The sequence below is a fragment of the Cornus florida genome, unplaced genomic scaffold (genome assembly GCF_030987335.1).
Source record: "Cornus florida cultivar Cherokee Brave unplaced genomic scaffold, ASM3098733v1 CherokeeBrave_3.0.0_Hap2_Chr01, whole genome shotgun sequence".
Classification (NCBI taxonomy): domain Eukaryota; kingdom Viridiplantae; phylum Streptophyta; class Magnoliopsida; order Cornales; family Cornaceae; genus Cornus; species Cornus florida.
In genome coordinates, this window is record NW_026775571.1 from 114,445,533 (window position 1) to 114,463,236 (window position 17,704).

The following is a 17,704-nucleotide window of genomic DNA, read 5'->3' on the forward strand; positions in this document are numbered from 1 at the left end:
TGGAGTTGTCAACTTTGTTGTATTGAGGATTTAAGGCCTTAAGCGTAGCGGTACCTATGGCATTGTTGTCAGAGTTTGGGATTGGCCAAGATGGTCCGGCCGAATGTCTTTGGACTATATCTCAACTCTCACAAAATGTCTGGCCTCCGTTGTGCTTTTGGCATCTATCATTTTTGACATTGATGTCATTTGTATTGAGAGGTTTCATGGGTAAACCTAGTGGGGGGCAGGTTATGAACTAGTGCCTTATACTGTCATGCTACCGTACAAAGTTGTGTGTTCTGGGCTAGTGCTAGTTGCCGTCGATGCTACCTTACTGACGAGTAAGTGTGGGCAGGCACTAGGTATTGTCATTGCTACCACACATTTGAGTACATCGTAGGCGGGTCCTGGTTGCTATTCGTACTGCCATGTCATCCTTGTTCGGTACCTTGATTTGATACATGGTTATCTTGGAGTTCTTTTGGTAATTGTTTTCAGATCTGTATGATAGTTCGTCAGGAGGGATGCTTACGGTAGTGGTCTTCCGTTCCTTTGTTTGTCCTTGAGTTATGTGTGTGAGTTTTAACTTGTTGTGAGGCCGAGTAGTCACTTTTCTTTTGAGAGGTTGTCCTGTCATGCGCACGTGGGTGCGAATGACATTGGTTTGTACTTTGTCTTTCAGTTCTAGGATCACTTTTGTAGCATGTTGAGTGGGATACTCGGAAATGTACTTCGTAGTTATCCTGGTTCTGCCTTTTGTTTTGTTGGGGCTGGATTTCGGGGACGAATCCCTTTTTAGGTGGGAAGGTTGTAATGACCCGGTCATTTTCCTTCCTTTCATTTTCTCAGATTTTCACGGATATTTTTTTTTCCATTGATCTTTTCCTTTCTGAGTTCGGTTTCTCGTCACTTACTATCATCTTGAGTGCTCGGGGATGGTTTCCGAGACACTTTTTCGTGGATTGACGACTTCCTTTGAAGACCGAGTCATTTTCACATTTTCACTTTTGTGACACTATTCATCTTTCGTCTTTTTCTCGGTTATCACTTTATTGGCATAACCTCACTTTTCGTGTTCGGATTTGATTCCGGTTTTGCATGTATCCATGATATTTAAATTCCATATTATGTGTTTTTTCACTTTTGTAGAAAAACATGCCGAGTGCTTACTTTTCTTGTAAGGGGTATAGACGCATAACCTTTTGTAATATTCTAAACTTTTGGGGTTTTGTGTAATTACTGTAAAGTAATTATTTTACGTCTTAGGGACCATTTTGCAATTTAATTTGGAAGATATTTTCAAAAAGGACCTTTTTGCAACTTCCGAAAAAGTGTGACAAATGTCACACTTTCATTGGTCCACTTGTTGACATTCGTGTGGAAACACCTTGATGCCTTGGATGATGACATGTGGAGGGTGGAGATTGAACCACTTGTTGACCTAGGATTGGTGCATTTGTTGGCTTGAATGGTTGACAAGTGTAGACTTAGGATTAAGCCTATAATGGATGCTTGGATGAGTGACAAGTGTATACTCCAAATTAAGTCTTGCAATTATTTTTTTGGCCCACTTTGGGATTATGGTTTTAAAGAGGAGTTTTTGTGCAATTGACCAAGACTTGTGTGTGTTGACCTTGGTGTAAGACCACATAATGAGTGGAGAATTTCTATTTCCTCCACTCACATTCTTTCTCACTTAATTTTTATCTCTTCCCTCTTTTGTAAAGAAAACCCTAGCCTCTATGGATGGAGCTTAAAACTTTTGGCCTTGATCTTGATTTTTGATGGCCTTCCACTCACCTTAGACCATGAAGTTTGGAACACTTTTTGTTCCCATCATCCTCCTACATAACCCTTGAAGGGTTTGCCATTTTGTGTTGATTTGCCTTGGATTCTAGAGAGACTCTTCTCTAGTGAGGTAGGGGGTGTTATAATTTATTTTCCAAGTTGTTTTACTTGCTCTTGTATGAAATATAAGTGGTATGCATGATTTTTGTTAATTTGAGAAATTAGAGATTCATCATAGCTTGCATATAACTCATTTTAGACTTGGTAAATGGCATGGCCATGAGTTGATATTTGATATATATGCATTTGGAATGATTTAGATGAGTTTTCAAATCTAGAGATTAAATGGATTTAATTTGATTTAAATTCTAGCAAATTGTGTTTGGCTTGTATTCCATTTTAGACTTGATATATGGTATGACCATGACTTAGTGCTTGATATATATCAATTTGAAATCATTTGAACAACTTTTGAAATCTAGAGATTTAATTAATTTAAATTAATTAAATTCTATTTGATGATATCTTGCTCATCTTGCACTTTCGATTTGATATATGTAAAGACCATGATATGTTACTTAACATATATTAATTTGAGATTATTTGGAATAGATTTCAAATCTAGAGACTTTCTGAGATACCCCTCGGATCCGAGACACGGGTTGATCAGGCCCAGGCCCAAACCCGAGGGAATATCAAACAATTAATATTTTATAATGAACACGGAATACAAAATAAATTAAGAAATGAAATTAAAGCTGGAAGGAACTAAAAATAGAATCCGCAAAATATTATAATTATTAAAATCCATCAAACCCAAACTCCCAAACTCCATCAGTTTACAACTTGGGAATCCATCTCTAGTGGACCCCTATTAAACATCCAAACGGAAGATATAACAACTGTAATCAACGTCTAGAAATAAAACTATAGAGAGAGCCCTACACCGTCGGAAGAGTGAATAGAGACCTCTGCTCAACACGAACACGTCTAAGCCTGGAACTGTCGTGTACCTGAAAAATAGAAGTGGGTCAGGCCCACGCGCAAGTTCTATACTACTACAATCCAAACAGAGGCCCGATACGCATGTACATCCTAAACAATTCAACAATAGCTAATAGTCCGTAAATATATATATAGTCACACTAAAGGACTCTCATTGGATTACAAGCCGGTCTCAACCTGAATAGAGGTAACATGCTAAAACGCACACGAAGTTGGCATATGTACCTATACCTAAACAGGGTACACCTCCAACCATCGTAGCCAGCTACACATCCCGATGCATATACGCTTCCTAGCCATCGGTCCTGAGGCTCAAGCTCATACCGAGGCACCATAACAGTACATATATAAAATCCATCCAAAATCCCTGGTATTGCCGCTCAACAAGTAGTTGCCATGACAATACAAATCCACGGGACTTAACTTTTAGTTAATCCCATCCTTATTCCAAGTAGGTGGGTAAGGGTATTGTTTTAAAAACCAAACCCATCCTTAGTATGCCACCGTCCCATACCGGTGCCTACTTTCCAATTCTCCAATAGTCAATAATACCAATAAATCAAGTATATATCAACTAAATTCCAACATCCAACATTCAATGTTAGCAGTGATAAAATAAGCATTGATAAACAAGGTCACAACAACAACATATACATGCCCAATTTAAGTTGTTCCCTTTAGTCTGATATAAAGACAGAATTAATTAAAACTTCCATTTAACACCTTACAAATGACATGCAGATATGTAGGGTATGTATCACAAAATCCTAACCTCCACAGTTGATACTAACTGTGATAATGTAAGCATCAAAACAATATTCACAGTATGTATGTAGACATGCTCAAATTATAGTGTTCCACAAAACCGATCTAGTGTTAAACTCAAATCCTCCTAGTATTTAAGTTCCAACAGTTGCTATTACAGAAGTTAAGATAGCTATCATCTAGACCCATCCTTCCAATAATTTATACTAGCAGTGGTAAGGAAAAACGTGAACCACAGAACCACAATGCATCCACAAACATGCTTAGTCTAGGTTGAACAAGCATACAACACTACTGTAACTACCAGTTTCATAGCAAAACAGATATCATTTTAGTTTGGTTTAATCTTCATTAATCCTGGAATCATTTAAGAGTGCAAAGAGTATGAAGCCTAAGGGAAAGAGTAAGGATAGAATCTTGCCTCAGAAACTTTTGTTCAAAGTTTCAACGTCGTCTTCTTAAAAAAATCCCGGCGAGTTCCAAAACCCGGTTACAGTTCACGAGTACAAAACACTATTCCCGAACTCAAAATCTGATCTCCACCGTTCAGATTGTGCGACACTGAGTCATGAACCTATCCTCCAAATTTCAGCTCGATCGGACCACGGACGAAGCGGGATCAGATGTTTGATGAAATCTGGGCAGAATGGAAAAAAACCTGTGCGACCCAGTTACTGTTCAAGAGTACGAATCACTGTTCCCGAGGTCAAACTCTGATCTTTACCGTTCAGATTGTGCGTCACTGAGTCGTGAACCTCTCCTCCAAAATTCAGCTCGATCGGACCACGGACGAAGCAGGATCGGAGCTTTGATCAAACCTTGGCAGAATGTGAAAAACTGCGTTTTTCCTTCTCCACTTCCACAAAACGTGTGCTTTGTTTAAAAAAAACCCTACACAGACGTCTACCTTATACTTATAGAGTTTTCCTAAACCCTAGGTTCATTTAAGTCCAACTCACAATCCTAACCGGCCCATCCAATTAACGTAGAAACCTACGACGGCTATAATATAAAACCCTAGTTTATATTGTAATTAAAACCCTAGTTAGATGTATTTACCTAATTACCCTATTCACCATTAAATACTTAACAAATAATCTAATTGAATAAAATAATAATTAGTAAACCCAATTAAACCAAATAAGACACACATAAAATAAGACACACATAGAATAATTAAACCAATTACACTTAAACCATTAATGCCAATTAAATAATTAAAACACTAAAAAGTAATTCCAATCAAATTACTAAACCAATTACACTTAAACCATTAATGCCAATTAAATAATTAAAACACTAACAAGTAATTCCAATCAAATAACTAAAAATAAATATCATTTAAATAAATTAAATCACCACAAAAGAAATAAATTAAATCACCACAAAAGAAAACAATTAAGCTCCTAATAAAAAAATAATGACACATAATCAAATAAAATGCACTTAAATAATAAATTAAATACCATTAAATACCAGGAATATCCTTTTTAAAATTAGGGATATTACACTTTCCATGATTAGGTTGAAAATCTCTTAAAATGTGGCATTTTAATTACCTTGTGAGCATGCTACTAACTTGATGTAGAATTAGTACTTATGGCTCCTTAATATGGTAATTCGACTTAGCATGATATGGAATATCATTGACTTAATTGGCTTGTTTATATATATCTTGTGTAGGTATATAACTTGTTAGAATATTACAATTGTTTACCTTGGAAGCTAGTTACTAAATTGAAGTTTATTTAGTACTTGTGGCTTAGAATGGTAATGTGGCTCAATTGTTGTAAAAATATTCTTGCTTAGTGTATAAATTGCATATTGAGGACATGACTTGTCATATGCTACTTAGACTTGAATTCTAGGACATGAATTGTGTGGATTCAACCTTATTTGTGCATGGAATGTGGTAACTTGCATTTGATTTTGTATAAGTTTTGAACTTGTTGATTTTGGAAAGCTTGTGAGGACATAAACTATGTGATGGCTAGGGTTTGGCTCTAGTACGGAGACGAGAGTCTTCTAAGTCATAAGTGCGCACTAGGTAGTACCTTGTGGGCTGTAATTACCCAAAAATACTTGCTTGGTATAGCGACCGCATGTCCTACTCTTTCCACTATTTGATTTCGCATTTAATTTCAAGTTGTTAATCATGAATTACTTGTACCTTGAGAATTAATGCTTACTTGGATATTTGAATCCTATTCAGTATACTTGAACTTGTATACTTGCTCCACGAGTTTAAATTGCATTTAGTATACTTGTGCTATGTATACTTGTCATATGTGCAATCCTATTAGCTTAGTATACTTGTGTCAGTATACCTGATTTATGAGATTTTCATATAAAATGCATACTTGTGTAAATATGCTTAGACATTGTATGACTTGTCTTAATATGGTTTAGTATACTTGGAAATGTATGCTTGTACATTGTATAACATGTTTTAACATTGCTTAGTATACTTGAGCATGTATACTTGTATGCCGTAGTTTATCTCAATTGCATGAGTACCTTTGGATGCTCCCTGAGTCTCACCTTGACATTGACGTTAGGTGGCATGACCCTTTTGAACTGTATTATGTTAGTCCTAAAAATCTCTAAAGAAATCAAGTCGATGCATGCTCATCCTCTACGAGTAAACTTGTTTACTCACCCCGAAGTTACTGGGGGGCTGTTTCAGGTATAAAGACTTGGTGCGTGATGTTCATCATTGCTTGGATGGTAGTTGACTTGAAGGCTTTAATTTTTGTAAAGGTTGGCTTGAAATGTCACTTGTAGCCTTAGTTGTCAAAATGTGTATATTTGATTCCATCTATGTAGTGTGTACATAAGTACACGCTTTACAATGTATTTGACATGTATGAGATGAGGCTGGAGGCCAATGACATGTATTTTGTATCCTATGTGATTTATGACTTCATGAAATATTATTAAATTATTGAAAAATGTTAAGTTATTGTCTCCCTATGTTTGCATCGGGTGTAGGAATTCCATTTTGATTCTTCCGTAGGATCTCATTAGTCATGTATGAAGTGTGGCCAAGGGTCAAACGGTAATTTGAAACCATTTGTTGATTTTGGATTTCAAAATTTTCATTTCAAGTTCATTTTCTCCTTTTTGGCCGTTGGGGGGTCGGATTTTGACTCGGCCATTTTCGGGAGCCATGGACCATTCCCGCACGCTCAAAATCATTTATTACGTGTGCGTGCATATTCGTTTCAGCTTAGAAGTGCATTTGGGGTCAAATGTATGCTGGTGCAAAGTTGCATTTTCGCCGTTTTGAGCCTAAACTGATCTAAGGGCATTTTGGGAATTTCATTTGGGAAATAAATTCCGTTCTCAACTCCGTCACATAGAAAATGTGATTTTAGGAGGAGTTTCCTTTTCGTGTTTTTCCGAAAAATGTCATCTTGACCTCATAAACCGCGCTCTAAGTTCAATTTGCTGCTAGAAACAATGTTCCTACATTTTTTGAGGTTCCAGCCCATGCCACTGCCCCATTTGGTAGGCTCCGTGGCTTATTGCCGTATTTGGTGGGCCCCCGAGGGTATTGTTCCTACTCCAGACACTTTTTTTTCAACGGGCCATATCTCACTCGTTTTAACTCTGAATTGGTCCGTTCTTAAGTCTAAACTGTCCGCGTCGAAATAAGCTTTCCAATGGTACCAATTAGAGCTTCAGATTCCATTTGTAGCTCAAGTTATTCATGTTTTAGTGAAGCAGTTTCAGGTTTGAACCAGGATAGGGTTTTCCTTCCTTCGACTTCGGGACTTGATATTTTTTTCGTCCGGACTCCGAACCAGGTGATTCTTGAGTCTAACTTCATTAATTTTTCGTTGTCTTTCCAATGGTATCAGTTTCAGTTTCAGATTTTTCTCTTAGCTCAAGATATCCTTGTTTTAGTGAGAGGGTGCCAGATTTGGTTTGAACCGGGATAGGGTTCATCTGGGATTTCTCTTCCCTTGGCCTTGGGACTTCATGTGAAGTTACCAAAGGATATTTTAGGATGTTTTAGATCTAATTTGACTTGTTAAAAGCTAAATTCCTTCCTCTTAGGGTAAAATGGTACCCCTGACTCTTCTCTTGTAGGGTTTTGATGCCCTTCTCTTCATTTTGTTCCCGTTGAGTCTCGAAACTCTTTGAGAGTCCATTCTTGTGCTCTAGGGATGACATACATCTCTAAGGATTTGTCTTTGTTTTGCTTCCACACTTTATTCATTTGAATTCCGTGGCTTCATAGGGAGTCATCGTGGTGCCTAGGGATGGTGTACATCTCTTGAGGCCATTTTGCTTCTGCATCTTGGATCCGGTTCGGGTCATCACAGGACACATTGGGTTGAAAAAATCTAGGGTCGTTACAATATTCCATACTTACATGCTAAAAAAAGAAAAAAGAAAAAAAATGATACTTGAAAATAGTAAAATATAGTTTGAACATATAAACATTGTGTTTTAGACAAAAGAAATATTGAAAAACTGTTGAATTTTAACCTTGTAAATTTGAAAGTTACCCTCCAAAACTTCATGTATTTGTAATTATCAATTCCCCGTGGTCCTCCACCTTCTGAAATTTATTGGTGTCGTGAATTTCTCGTGGGAAAGGAATCAAAGGATCCCATCCATTGACAACAAAATAAATTTTTTAACTTGGATATAAATAATAATAATAATTACTAAAACCAAAATTAAAATGTTTCTTTCACGGATATAAGTTTGACATGCCACTAATCCTCTAGAAGACTTTCTTGACAAAAAGACATTAAATTCAAGTGTTGACGGTGCCCCTGTAACAACCTCCATTTATGTGCATATAATTTCATCTTATACGTCAAATTTCAAAATTTAAGACATATTACATTAAAATGGTCCCAAATAGGTTTCATCTTATATGTGTGAAACGACCCTCTTGCATTAAAATGGTCCCAAATAGGTTTCCTAGCTAGATTTGGTGACAAGTCTTATTCAAAATATAATAGATGCCAGTTGTCATTTCACATGCCATCAGAAAATTTCACATGCGGAAGAGTAGTAGGACTCTTCCCCTCCTAGTCAAAAAAATTAATTTGGGAGCCAAACTGGTAATATAGAATTAAATTTTAAAAACAAAAGAACATAATTGTAAAACTTTTATTTATTTGAGTTTTAAATAATATGCAGTCAATTGTGTTGATGGTGAGAAATCATTGAGAAATAGGAATTTATGTTATTAAAAAAAATTCTATTATTATTTCTACTACGGAAATGAGTCAATCATTCATTTTAGTATCTTAATGAACAAAAAAGATTCTACACCCCTTGATTAAAAATTTAAATTTTTGAAAAGTATATATTATGATCATTCAATAAGAAGAGTTTCTATTTTTATTTTTTTTAAATGAACGATTTGAAAATATATTAATTTTAACAATGAGAAGATAATTAATGAATAGAAATTGTTGCGTATGTCAAATGTCAAGTATTTTATTTTTCTTCTTTCTTTAATTCATAACAAATAATATATGTGTATGTGTATATATACGAATAGACTGTATTGTAGTAAGGATTACAATAATAAATAATAAATTTTCTTTTATTCAATTTAATTTTTTAAAGTACTTTGCAAATCACCTTTAAAAATTATAATTATAAAATAACTATAAATAAAAAATTTGAAAAAAATGGAGGGACCTACTTTAACTTTTTTTTAAAAGATATCACTAATAATAACCATAAATTTAGTATGATAAATAGAGTTTTGCAAAAACATTGGAGGACCATAATATTACATGGGTTCTTCACATCTTGTTGATGAGTCAATTATGATACACAAAATGTATGTTTGTTTCATTTTACAAGCCAATGGGTTGAAGTTAAATGCGGACACAAAAGTCAATTAAATAGGCCAACTATACAAATCAATTATTGCATGTCCTGCGTGTTAGGTTGCCATGATACCGTCATTTTATTTTTTTATTTTTATTTTTTTATTATTGTTTTTATAACGGACAATCAAGAGAAAATAATATTAGACCAAGAAAATATTTATGTCATACAAAAAGAGTATTTCTCTCTAGTCTCTACAATTTATAATTTCCTGGGAGCTCAGAGCTTTTGTTATACTATATTGAACTATTTACAACACACACATCTAAATCAACACTTTACACATCGCCTAAAATACATACATGCCTAGGCCATTTCATCTATTTTTATTATTATTATTGGATTAGTTGGTATACCAACAATTGAAACGATGCATATAATATGTGTCGTCCAGTGGAAAGAAGGGGGGCGTAAATCGTTCAACTTATTCACGATAGAAAACTGATGTACTTGATCTTCCAAACAGGATCGAAAGTCTGGTGAGTCCAAGGATAGATAAAAATATACATATATTATCGTATATATAAATTATAATAAAAAAAAATATTCTTCTACAAAAATTCATGGAAACACATTCCTATGAGTGAAGGACAGGGATAGTCATGAGTCCGAACTCCACGCAATGGCTGACAAAGCGCGGTTGAATATACTACGTGACAACCCTACCAAATTAACCACCATGTTTCTCATGCTACCACAACATTTTGGAATTTAAAAACTCAACTCACTTACCGTTAATTATTTTTCTTAAGTCACACGCTCCTCTCTAATTTCAGAACATATATCCAATTCAGAATAAAATTCGGCCACAAGATATCATGGCAGAATACTTCTTTTTTTATTTTTTTTTATGGGTAAGTAAACATGGTAGAATAATTGCAGGTGTTATCATTGAAATTGAAAGGACACAAAAATTCAAAGCATAGACTTGTCCAAAAAAGAAAAAATAAAAGTGGCATATTTAGTCAAACATTATTAAAAGATGAGGTCTCAAAATTCTACTTATATAACAAAATTTCCATCCATAGCAGTTGTAAGACAAGATTTATCACTCCGGCGGCGGCTAACTCTACCACCAATTCCCATTGCAGCAACCATGAGCAAAGACGACGACGATGACGGATTCAAATTTGGCACCGCCATTAAGATCATGCTTGTGGTGATGTGTTCCTTAATTGGCATTATAACAATCATCATCATATTCCATATTTTCTGCAGATATCTCCACAGACGCCGAGAAAGAAGGCGCCGGAATGCTCTCTTCCCGTTAAGTATAACCACGGTTGTCCCGTCCGACGTGAACATGGGTGAATCACCCAAAACCGGGCTTGATCAATCGGTCATAGAGTCCTTACCCAAATTCAGTTATAAAGCAAGTGAGGGGCTTGATCATGTTGAGGCCATAGAGTGCTCGGTGTGTTTAAGCACTATAGTGGAGAAAGCCACAGTTAGGCTTCTACCAAATTGTAAGCATTTATTCCATGCAGATTGTATTGGCATGTGGTTGAGCTCACACACGACATGTCCCAATTGTCGCACCCTGGCTGAGCCTAGGGTCCAGCCCACGGCTCCACCACTACTGCTAGAGGGAAGTGCACCCGAGCTTGGTACTGGTTCAGAATCGGAGAAGGTGGGTGGATCAAGCTCGCGATTAAGCTCGTTTCGGAGGATATTGCTCAGCAGGGAGAGATCATCAAGGAGGGTTCAAAGTTGTGGAGAAGAAGTTTTTGCTGAAGGTCTGGAGAGGTAGTAGTGACTCTTATTTGGTAATTATATATATATGTGTGTGTGCGCGAGCTCATAAATTAATTTCGCTATTAATTAAACAGTATGAGATATTTAATAATGTTTGATTTGTAAAGAATTGTGGGGATTTATAGCATATTGTATTATGGCGTTTCATGTAAAATTTGAAGAGGATGGCATAATATATGCATTGTTTAATAATACATATCTCTCCGCTGAGCAACATATATAGAGTTATACATATCTAAAATCATATTGGATCAAACTGATTTTTTTTTTGAAAGGTAGGATCAAACTGATTTGTAAGATCAAAGTTTGTTTTTTTTTGTTTCTTACGTCATAAAACAATTGTTGGTCTAATTTACAGGGTCAAAAATTAATCTTGGTCTAATTCCATTTATGGTGAATAGGTTTCTCCACCATATCCTTTTTTATTTCAGAAGTGCATGCTATAAACAGGAATGGAGTCAGAAAATTGTGTGAGATGAGGTGATAGTGTAATTTTTTAAATAATTTTAGTAAAGAAGTAGTATAATTTTGTGAATATATATTAAAATTGTAAATTAATAAGGTATATTTAAAATAAAATAAAAAAATCTGTGGGGGCAATGCTTGTGAATGATTCCGTCCCTGACTATAAATATATACAATTATATGTGTGCGTGTATATATTTCATGCAATAGGAAATCAAATTAACCACATCCAAATTATTATATATAATTTGGGAAATTCAAGATTATGTTTGAATAAGGAAATTTCAACACTTATGTGGAATTTATATATGCATAAAATTAAATTAGTTACTGGAGTGACGAAAGACAATAATAATAGAACACTTGTGTGGAAATATTTAAAGATAATTAGTTAAAATAATGGGTAAAAATCTTAAAATTACTCGGTATAAAACTCCCTAAATCTTCGCCACTTTACAATAATTTCCTTTTGTTGGGAAATTTTTTTTTTTTGTTTGGTCCTTTATTTTTTTTTATATTTAGCCATTGTTGTGGTTGTCTCAGCCTAGGCCCATTCACGAAGCAAATGCCCCAAACTTTGATTTGTCGGTACTGTCGGCCATGGGCCATTATTATTAACGAACAAAACAAAAACTTTTTAAATTCTTGGATTTTATTATATAAAGTTGAGTCACAATCAACATTTTTTAAATTCTTGGTTTTGATCAAAATTTGATGTGAACATGAAAAAAATATTATTTATCTTCATGTCAGATTTTGGTCAAAGTCCATAAATTTGAAAAATATTGACTTTGATTTCATCGATAAATAATAAAATCTTTTAGAGTTCATTTTTTTACAAGTTTTCCAAAACAAAAAATGGACTGTATCGTTAACTTCAAATCATCTATATGTAAAATACTGTAGCTCCAAATCATCAATATGTAAAATATCAGGTTTATAAATGAAATAATATCTGTTTATACATAAGAAAATTGCTATACAAGTTTTTCCTAATTTTTACTAATCCAACAATTCAGTGGGTTAATGCCTCATATGGACTTTGAGTATCAAGCTTTGACTATATATCTACTAATCTAACTTCTAACACTTTTTATCTTGAAAAAAAACTAAAAAAAAAAAACTAATCCAATAACATTTCAGCCGTGAGCACCGGGAGTTGTAACTAGCTCGATCTGTGGAATATTACTACTGCTAGTAGGTTCTGGATTAGTTAAAAATCGCGTCTTCAATAGGTAGAGTAGAAGACAAATGGTGGAAGTGCCTGCTGAGATTAAGTATAGACCCAAGAAGCCCTGAATGCTCAAGCTGTAGTTGTCGTTGGTAGTTTGGGAGTTTGAACACTCCGAGGAGGGAGTAAACAAAACTTTCTCTAATTCTTTTAGCCTCCCATTTTCTGATAGTTTAAGAATTGCTTCAGAAACAATAGCAGCTAATCCAGAACCTTTTTGAAACACCTGCACAAAAACCATCAACAATAAAAAAATTAATTACATTCTCTCTCTATAGTTCTTTATTTAGATTTGTAATTTAATTAAAGAATAATTACAAATACATGAAATTTTTGAGGACAATTTTTAAATTCATGGAAACAAAGTCCATGCTTTTTTAAAAATTTTGCACTTTTAAAAAAGTTTTACATGTAAATGCAAAAACATTATTCATTTATCCAAACAACCCTTACCCTGTATGTATCATTCTTGTGCATACTGTATCATTATAGAAACAATCTCATCAATATTATATGTAAAAAAAATAGTACCTGTAAATAATTTGTGTACTTTGAATTAGTAAACGGTGTTTTTTCATATTTAAATCTAACTTTCAAAAAAAAAAAAAAAAAATTCCACGATCTTGAAAATTGACCTCCAAACTCCATGTAATTGTAATTATCCATGGTTGTCACCGTTTAGGTGGTAGTTGCCAAGATTAATAATTCAACTGAGTTGAAGAAGGTGTTCAAACTCTAAAGATATCAATATTTTCAATTCAGAGCTAAAAAATTGCCTGCAATTGTATTTTTAGTCAACTAACTTTGAACTTTGAGATAATATTAGATAATGAAAGGAGTGGAAAGAGTTCCATTCACTACTCACGAAGCCGAATCCTCCAAATCTTCTGGTGAATGATCCATCGCCATACTCGTAGTGCTTGCAGTATTGGTTGACAAAAACTTTGGCATAAGGAAATTCAAGAAACGCTGCTTGAATCGTGCCATTCTCGAACGCACTCAGGTATTCGCTTTCGCTGCTGATGTTGAGGATGTTCCCTGGTTCAAATTCGTACTTTTGCTCCAAGTAGTCCCTAACAAATGTAGGACCATCGCACCCCACCGTTGCATGTGTCCTCTTTAGCAGCTCGATATCTGTCACAGTAGGCCGGAGTCGTGAGACGGTGAGCATTGAAGTGAGGCTGGCAGTGAAGCTTTGTGTTAAGATCAACACCACAAAAAGCCACACCACCACCACGGTTCGAGTATAATTGCTTTTAATCTTCTCCCCTTCACAATAAAAAATATCGTTGCATAGAGAATGAGTATATTTTTAGATGAACAAGGGCTTTTAATTGAGTGAGTAGATAAATATTGTCCTCATTTTAATACGTGTTTACCTTTCACAATTCAAGTATTTACTCTCGATAGACATAGTAAAAAATTATTGGGATTTCATTTCTATACCCATATGCAATAAATAAATTATCAAGTCTATTTTCTTTGAATTCTCTCCAAATCACGTTAGGCAGATGGATAGAAATTATGTTCTTAAATAACACATTTTTAGTACAAATCAGTGCTCATAATCTTGCCTCCAAAACTAAGCATAAATAAAACTTACTGTGAGCAAAGAATAGAGTAGAGAAGGTGAACCAAAGCACATTGCCAAGCGATTCCTTCCATGGGCCACTAAATTCTGGATTGGAACGTTGCTCCAAGGACCAAACTATAAACATTGTGTAGATCAAGATGCACGCTGTCGCAACCCACATTTCCATGGTGAAGGGCTTCAGAAACAACCATGCTTTCGAAGTTTCAGGCTTCACTGGAACTACCATCAGCAAACCTGACTCGATAAATGGTTGTGTAAATTCCACTTTGTTCCAACGCTCGGCTAGTATTGTTATGTCACCAACAGCAGCATCAAAAGTCTTCCATTCAATTTTGATCCACAAGTAAAAAAACTGACATCTTTATCAGTACCATGTAGTTGGAAGGGGAAAAATAAATTGACTTGAGAATATTAAAAAAAAAAAAAATACCAAATAAGGTTAAACTCCCAATCTCTTTCATCTAGATATGCCAAAATCAAATAAGGTTTTCTCATCACCCCAATAAAGTCACATTTTAACGGTCAGGTTAGAACTGATAGAGGTATAATTTGTATGCTTAACTTGAAATTAAATGGCTAACTAAAATTTATAAATGTTTGAAAATGATTAAGAGATTAGGTGATGAGTGATTACCTTGTTCTGAACACTTTCAACCAAATCGTCGTAGCTGCCATCGTACTCGTAAAATTCAATGGGAGAAGGCAGATGAATATTATAACTGTGCTCCAAAATTATTTGCACCTCCTTATAAACATTGATACAAAAACCCGTAAAGTACTTCTCCGACTTCTCATCCGATTCTGCCTTGAGGAACTCCTTAAAAGAGCCTCTACCCGGAACTGCGATTTTCATTGGTGCCATTCCTCCAGGAATTCGCTCTGGATCCCCAGGCCATATCACCTCTGCGAAACCACCCAACTCTTTCACGTTACCAAATTTTCTGGTACCTGCAATGCTATCCGAGAACCCGGACTCTGATGACCAAAAGCCAAGGTTTTTGTATTCCTGATTGGCAATGTTCACTATACTGAATTTTTGGGAGCTTGATAGTCTACCCTCTTGAAAACGCACTTCTCCACTTAAACCAGTGAAGTTGCTTGATAAAATACTATCCCTCAACATATTTGAGGAGCTCATTTTACCATCTGTTTTCATCATTGCCTGTGTCAAGGTCATAATGCTATCGTAAGCTCCTAGCGCATGAATTCCCGGCTCATACTTATCTTCCTCAGGATACGCTGATTGGAATTTTTGGCGAAACTGCTCACTGAAGTATTTGAAAGAATTACTGTTTTCAGAGTAGTAGGGCTTGATTACAAGTGCACCTTCCATAGCAAAGACAACAGGAGGGCTGACAGAATTCAGAAGGCTTGACGTGGTGTCTGCAATTATCCACACCGATTCTTTTTGCATAAATCTCATCTTCTTCGCTTCACTGAACAAAAGATTTGTCAGCTGTAATGATGACTGAAGAAAAATAAACAACCTAGATTTTGTGTTGTTTTCTAACTTAGACAGCTCTTTATTAACAAACTCATGAGGATTAAGTTTAGATAGAGCAGAAAATGGTGGAAGGACCAGATGATAGGCTATATCAGAGCCAACATTTTTAAGGGCCTTGTATAACAGGGTTAACTTCCCGGGATCACCACCGTGGATGTCTTCTTCGTAGATGGCTACAACACTTTGCCGACTGAAGGATTGAACGACATCTGCAATGCAATTCATTTGTTCGGAGCCATCAGTAACCATTTGCACCAAGAAAGGCCATCGAAGTTGCATCAATGGAGGGGTAATAGCAGCGGCTGCAAATGAGAGAACCGGGACTTGAGCTCGGGATCCGATGTCTGCCACTAAAGCGGCTTCCTCCCATGTCTCCATGCCCATAATCACTTCGACTAGCTTCTCCTTAATCAGCTCTTCAGCTGCATCAAACATTCGGAATCCCCAACAAAAACTTTAATCTATATAATATAAACTCTCTTATTTCAATTATATACTAGGTAACTGCTTCTTGAAACAAAAAAATAAATCAAACTGCGAAATAATACTATCTTCGTCCCTTATTAGTTGTCCATTTTTGGTTTTATAACTTTTTAAGAGGACATGCCATTAATGCATTGTCTCTTTTTAAAATTACCAAATTGTCCTTTTTAATTTAAATATATATAGTTACAAAGTTTGAAATTTTTTAAAAAGATAAAGGACAATGATGAAAATATAAAAAAAAGATGTTTTGACTTTTCAAAGAGAACAATTAATTTGGAATATGTAAAAAGAAAAAAATGGACTACTAATGAGGGACGGAGGGAGTAGCAAGTAGACAGTACTTTCATGCTTTCTTGTTGTTAACTGCCTGAGCTTACTTAATTGACTTGTGTAGTATTATTACTCTATTGTTGTAGTATAGCTATCTTAGAATATAATTAGCAACCAATTATATGAACTGGAAAGAGCATGTATTCAATAACGATCACACACACATACATGCGTACTTAAGTATATACCATTAATTTCAAACATATGTACATAACTATATATACATAAATCTACGCATTTAGATATTCATGTATCATGACTTAATTAGAAAAGAGAATTTCAGAAAAGGCGAAAAAACTAGCTACATAACTAACTAACCAGCATGAGCTGATCGGATTGGGTCACCGCCAGAATTTCGGAAATGAAGAGAGAGCTTGTGAAGCTGTGAGTTGTTGTTGAAGTTGTGAAGAGCTATTTTCATGGCTAATTTTTGTTCTTTGCCAATACGAGAATCGAAATCAATGATGGCACCCATATGTAGAGTTACTTTATCAGCTTTAGCAATGGACCCATGAGAGAGAATGAGAATGAAGGAGATGAAGACATGGAATAAGAAAAAGGCGGGTTTAAAAGTAGCAACATTAAAGTTGGAGATGAATACTGCTAGGTAAGTCATTTTTGGTTTTAAAATATGCGGTGACATAATTATCTTATTCATATGGCCGGTTCTAAATAAAACTCATACATAATCTTATACTGATGGAGATTCCTGCGGTGGGAAATTTCGAGGTATTGACGGTCCAAGCGTAGGACTGATTCTACATGGGTTCAGAAGTCGCTCACGTACATGTGGAAATCCCAAATAAAGAACCGGTCCCCCTTACATTTGATTTGGATATAAATTAAATCAAACCCTAAAAAACAGTGTGAGAAATGGATTCAGAATATTCTAAAAAAAGGAAAAACAGTAGATTCCTAGTCTAACAAATCA

At 35.2% G+C, this 17,704-nt stretch overlaps 2 protein-coding genes across 2 annotated transcripts; one reads left to right on the forward strand and one right to left on the reverse strand.

The window, feature by feature from the left end:
• The first annotated feature begins 10,354 nt into the window (after nucleotides 1–10,354).
• LOC132315620 (RING-H2 finger protein ATL40-like) lies at nucleotides 10,355–11,379 on the forward strand. The gene has a single exon (XM_059813961.1). It carries the CDS (start codon nucleotides 10,391–10,393, stop codon nucleotides 11,156–11,158), a length of 768 nt encoding a protein of 255 aa, XP_059669944.1. The 5' UTR covers nucleotides 10,355–10,390; the 3' UTR covers nucleotides 11,159–11,379.
• A 1,178-nt stretch (nucleotides 11,380–12,557) lies between these two features.
• On the reverse strand, nucleotides 12,558–17,389 carry LOC132281204 (glutamate receptor 2.7-like). The gene is made up of 5 exons (XM_059782934.1): nucleotides 17,092–17,389; nucleotides 15,088–16,379; nucleotides 14,463–14,772; nucleotides 13,725–14,128; nucleotides 12,558–13,085 (listed from the first exon to the last, which is right to left on the reverse strand). The coding sequence occupies exons 1-5, from the start codon at nucleotides 17,387–17,389 to the stop codon at nucleotides 12,768–12,770; spliced, it is 2,622 nt and encodes an 873-aa protein (XP_059638917.1). The 3' UTR covers nucleotides 12,558–12,767.
• Nucleotides 17,390–17,704: the final 315 nt, after the last annotated feature.

What these genes read in the sequence shown, in the direction of transcription:
- LOC132315620 (XM_059813961.1), top strand. Translation starts at nt 10,391, where the DNA reads ATGAGGTCTCAAAATTCTACTTATATAACAAAATTTCCATCCATAGCA.
- LOC132281204 (XM_059782934.1), bottom strand. Translation starts at nt 17,389, where the DNA reads ATGACTTACCTAGCAGTATTCATCTCCAACTTTAATGTTGCTACTTTT. An exon ending in AATCCGATCAGCTCATGCTG is followed by an intron (nt 16,380 to 17,091) that starts GTTAGTTAGTTA and finishes TGTTTGATGCAG; the next exon opens with CTGAAGAGCTGATTAAGGAG. An exon ending in TTGAAAGTGTTCAGAACAAG is followed by an intron (nt 14,773 to 15,087) that starts GTAATCACTCAT and finishes ATTGAATGGAAG; the next exon opens with ACTTTTGATGCTGCTGTTGG.